We start from the raw sequence: 2,756 nt of genomic DNA on the forward strand, positions 1-2,756 counted from the left end.
GTTGTTGTTATTGTTGTTATTGTTATTATTGTTGTTATTGTTGTTTATAATTTATATAATTAACCTCCCTGTGGTTTGACACTGGTCTTGCCGGGTTATTTATTACTTCGACACTCCTACACTTGGGAGAAGACATCAATCTTTTAGTCGTGTCAAGTTTTTGGCGTCGTTGCTGGGGAGGTAAGTTTTGTATAAATTATAATATTTATTTTATTTTCTCTTTTCACTTTTCTTGTATATAACTTTGTTTCTTTTCTCTTGTTTCTTCTTCTTTTGTTTTCTTTTTTTTTTTATTCTATTCCTACAGGTGCATGAGAGTGTGGTCACGTACATCAAGTGGTAGACTTTGTAGGGTATCCTCATCATTTTCAGAAAATATGGTCGAAGAAGATAATCAATCACTTCATAATGAGAATAACCATGTTAGAACACTTAGAGACCACATGAATCCCACAAGAACAAGTGCACCATCATGCATAGTTTTTCCTCCCGATGCATCTCATTTTAATTTTAAACCAGGTATTATTCAACTTTTACCTTCTTTTCATGGCTTAGAATTGGAAAATCCATACTTGCATTTAAGGGAATTTGAGGAGGTCTGCAACACATATAATAATTTAAATTGTAGCATGAACACCATCAGATTAAAGCTTTTTCCTTTTTCATTAAAAGATAAAGCTAAAACATGGCTATAAAATTTAAGACCAGAATCCATTCGTGCTTGGGATGAAATGCAACAACAGTTTGTGAAGAAGTTTTTCCCATCTCACAGAACAAACTCTTTCAAAAGACAAATCACTACTTTCACTCAAAAACCAGGAGAAACATTTTACCAATGTTGGGATAGGTATCGAGACTTGTTTAGTACTTGCCCTCATCATGGTTTTGAAACATGGAGATTGGTTTCACATTTCTATGAAGGGTTAACACCTAAAGATAGGCAAATGGTTGAATTGATGTGCAATGGAACTTTTGAAGATAAAGACCCTAATGAAGCAATGGAGTACTTAGACCTGTTAGCTGAAAATGCTCAAAATTGGGACACGACGGATACTTATGAGGCACCGAGTAAAACTCAACCTCATACATCTAGTGGAGGTATGTACAACCTTAGGGAAGATCATGACCTTCAAGCCAAGTTTGCATCTTTAGCTAGAAAAGTCGAGGCACTAGAATTGAAAAAGAGTGGTCAATTAAAATCTGTTGAAAACATTGTGTGTCAAATCTGTGAAACAAATGAACACTCAACCAACAATTGTTCAACCTTCCCTTCTTTTAAGGAATGTCTCCATGAACAAGCTCATGCTTTAAACAGTTTCCAAAGGCCCAACCATAACCCATACTCGCAAACATACAACCTTGGTTGGAGAAATCACCCAAATTTCAGTTAGAAGAGTGAGAACAACAATGCACAAACTTCACAACCACCATTTCAAGCACACCATAATTTCCAAAATTCTCATGGATATGCCCCTCCTTATGCTCCACCTCCTAGAAGAAATCTTGAGGAAACATTGCATGCATTCATTGAAAAGCAAGAGACAATCAATACTCAACTTGCTCAAAACATGATAGATTTTAAAGATACTCTTGCAAAATTAACATCTGCTCTTAGTTTCCAAGAGAAAGGTAAGTTTTCATCTCAACCATAACAAAATCCCAAGGGGCAATACAATGCAAATGCAAGTAGTTCTGGAAGCCAACACATGGATCAAGTCAAATCAGTCACTACTCTACGCAGTGGTAAGGTTATTAAAAAACTCTCTCTTGAACCTTATGAGAAAGATGATGAGTTAATCTCTGACGGTAAGGAAGGGGTTGAATCTGAAAATTGCAAAGAAACGACTGATTCACCACCAGCACTTCCATTTCCTCAAGCCATGACCAAACAAAGGAAAGTCAATCACAACTCTGAAATTTTTGAAATTTTCAAACAGGTAAGGATCAATATACCTTTGTTGGATGCTATTAAACAGGTTCCTTCCTATAATCAACTATTATTTTCATATGGGCTAACGAAGGTGAAACAGAACTTGATCCACCAGCACATCGGTTAGGTTGAGTGATCATAAATCACTGGAAAAATGTATTGTTATATATCCCAACTTCCCTTGTAATTAATCCAAAATCTTCCTTCTGTTTTCTGCAGAAAAAATATAGACTATTTCTCAACAAAAGTATCAGAATTTGAGAAACTCATAAGAAGGATGATTTTGGAGAGCTTGAGTCTTGGAAATTACTTGGATGAACACATGAGCTCGACTACTTGTGTTCTTAGAGTAATGAAATATCAAGTGCCTCAAATTACTGAACCAACGTATACCTCAAAGGCCCACACAGATAAGAACTTAATTACTATATTGTATCAAAATCTAGTTGATGGGCTGGAGGTACAAACCAAAAATGGTGAGTGGATTGGTGTGGAACTCTCACAAGATCACTCTTTTGTCATCATGATTGGGGAATCCTTTAGAGTAAGTCACTGTTCTTTCTACATTCCATGAGTTTATTTGATAATATATTTGCTCAAGATTTGAAGTTTAAATTCTAGTTTAAGTAAATTCAAAAAATACGAACGTAAACACTTCAATTTGTTATTGGAATTGATTTCTGCAGGCATGGACGAATGGTCGATTGCACCCGCCGTATCACCGCGTAAGGATGACTGGAAGTGAGGCAAGGTACTCTGCTGGATTGTTTTCGCTTTTCAAAGCAGGTTATAAAATGAAAACCCCTGAAGACTTGATCGATGAAGA

The 2,756-nt window shown here is 36.0% G+C and overlaps 1 protein-coding gene across 1 annotated transcript; it reads left to right on the top strand.

The window, feature by feature from the left end:
- Positions 1 to 2,207: 2,207 nt before the first annotated feature.
- On the top strand, positions 2,208 to 2,716 carry LOC105118832 (probable 2-oxoglutarate-dependent dioxygenase AOP1.2; the record flags this gene model as incomplete). Its single annotated transcript, XM_011016880.1, has 2 exons — positions 2,208 to 2,474; positions 2,617 to 2,716. Coding segments are annotated over exons 1-2 (367 nt in total), but the record flags the coding sequence as incomplete, so codon positions are not given.
- Positions 2,717 to 2,756: the final 40 nt, after the last annotated feature.

Source organism: Populus euphratica, unplaced genomic scaffold (assembly GCF_000495115.2).
Source record: "Populus euphratica unplaced genomic scaffold, PopEup_1.0 scaffold2253.1, whole genome shotgun sequence".
In the NCBI taxonomy this organism is placed as follows: domain Eukaryota; kingdom Viridiplantae; phylum Streptophyta; class Magnoliopsida; order Malpighiales; family Salicaceae; genus Populus; species Populus euphratica.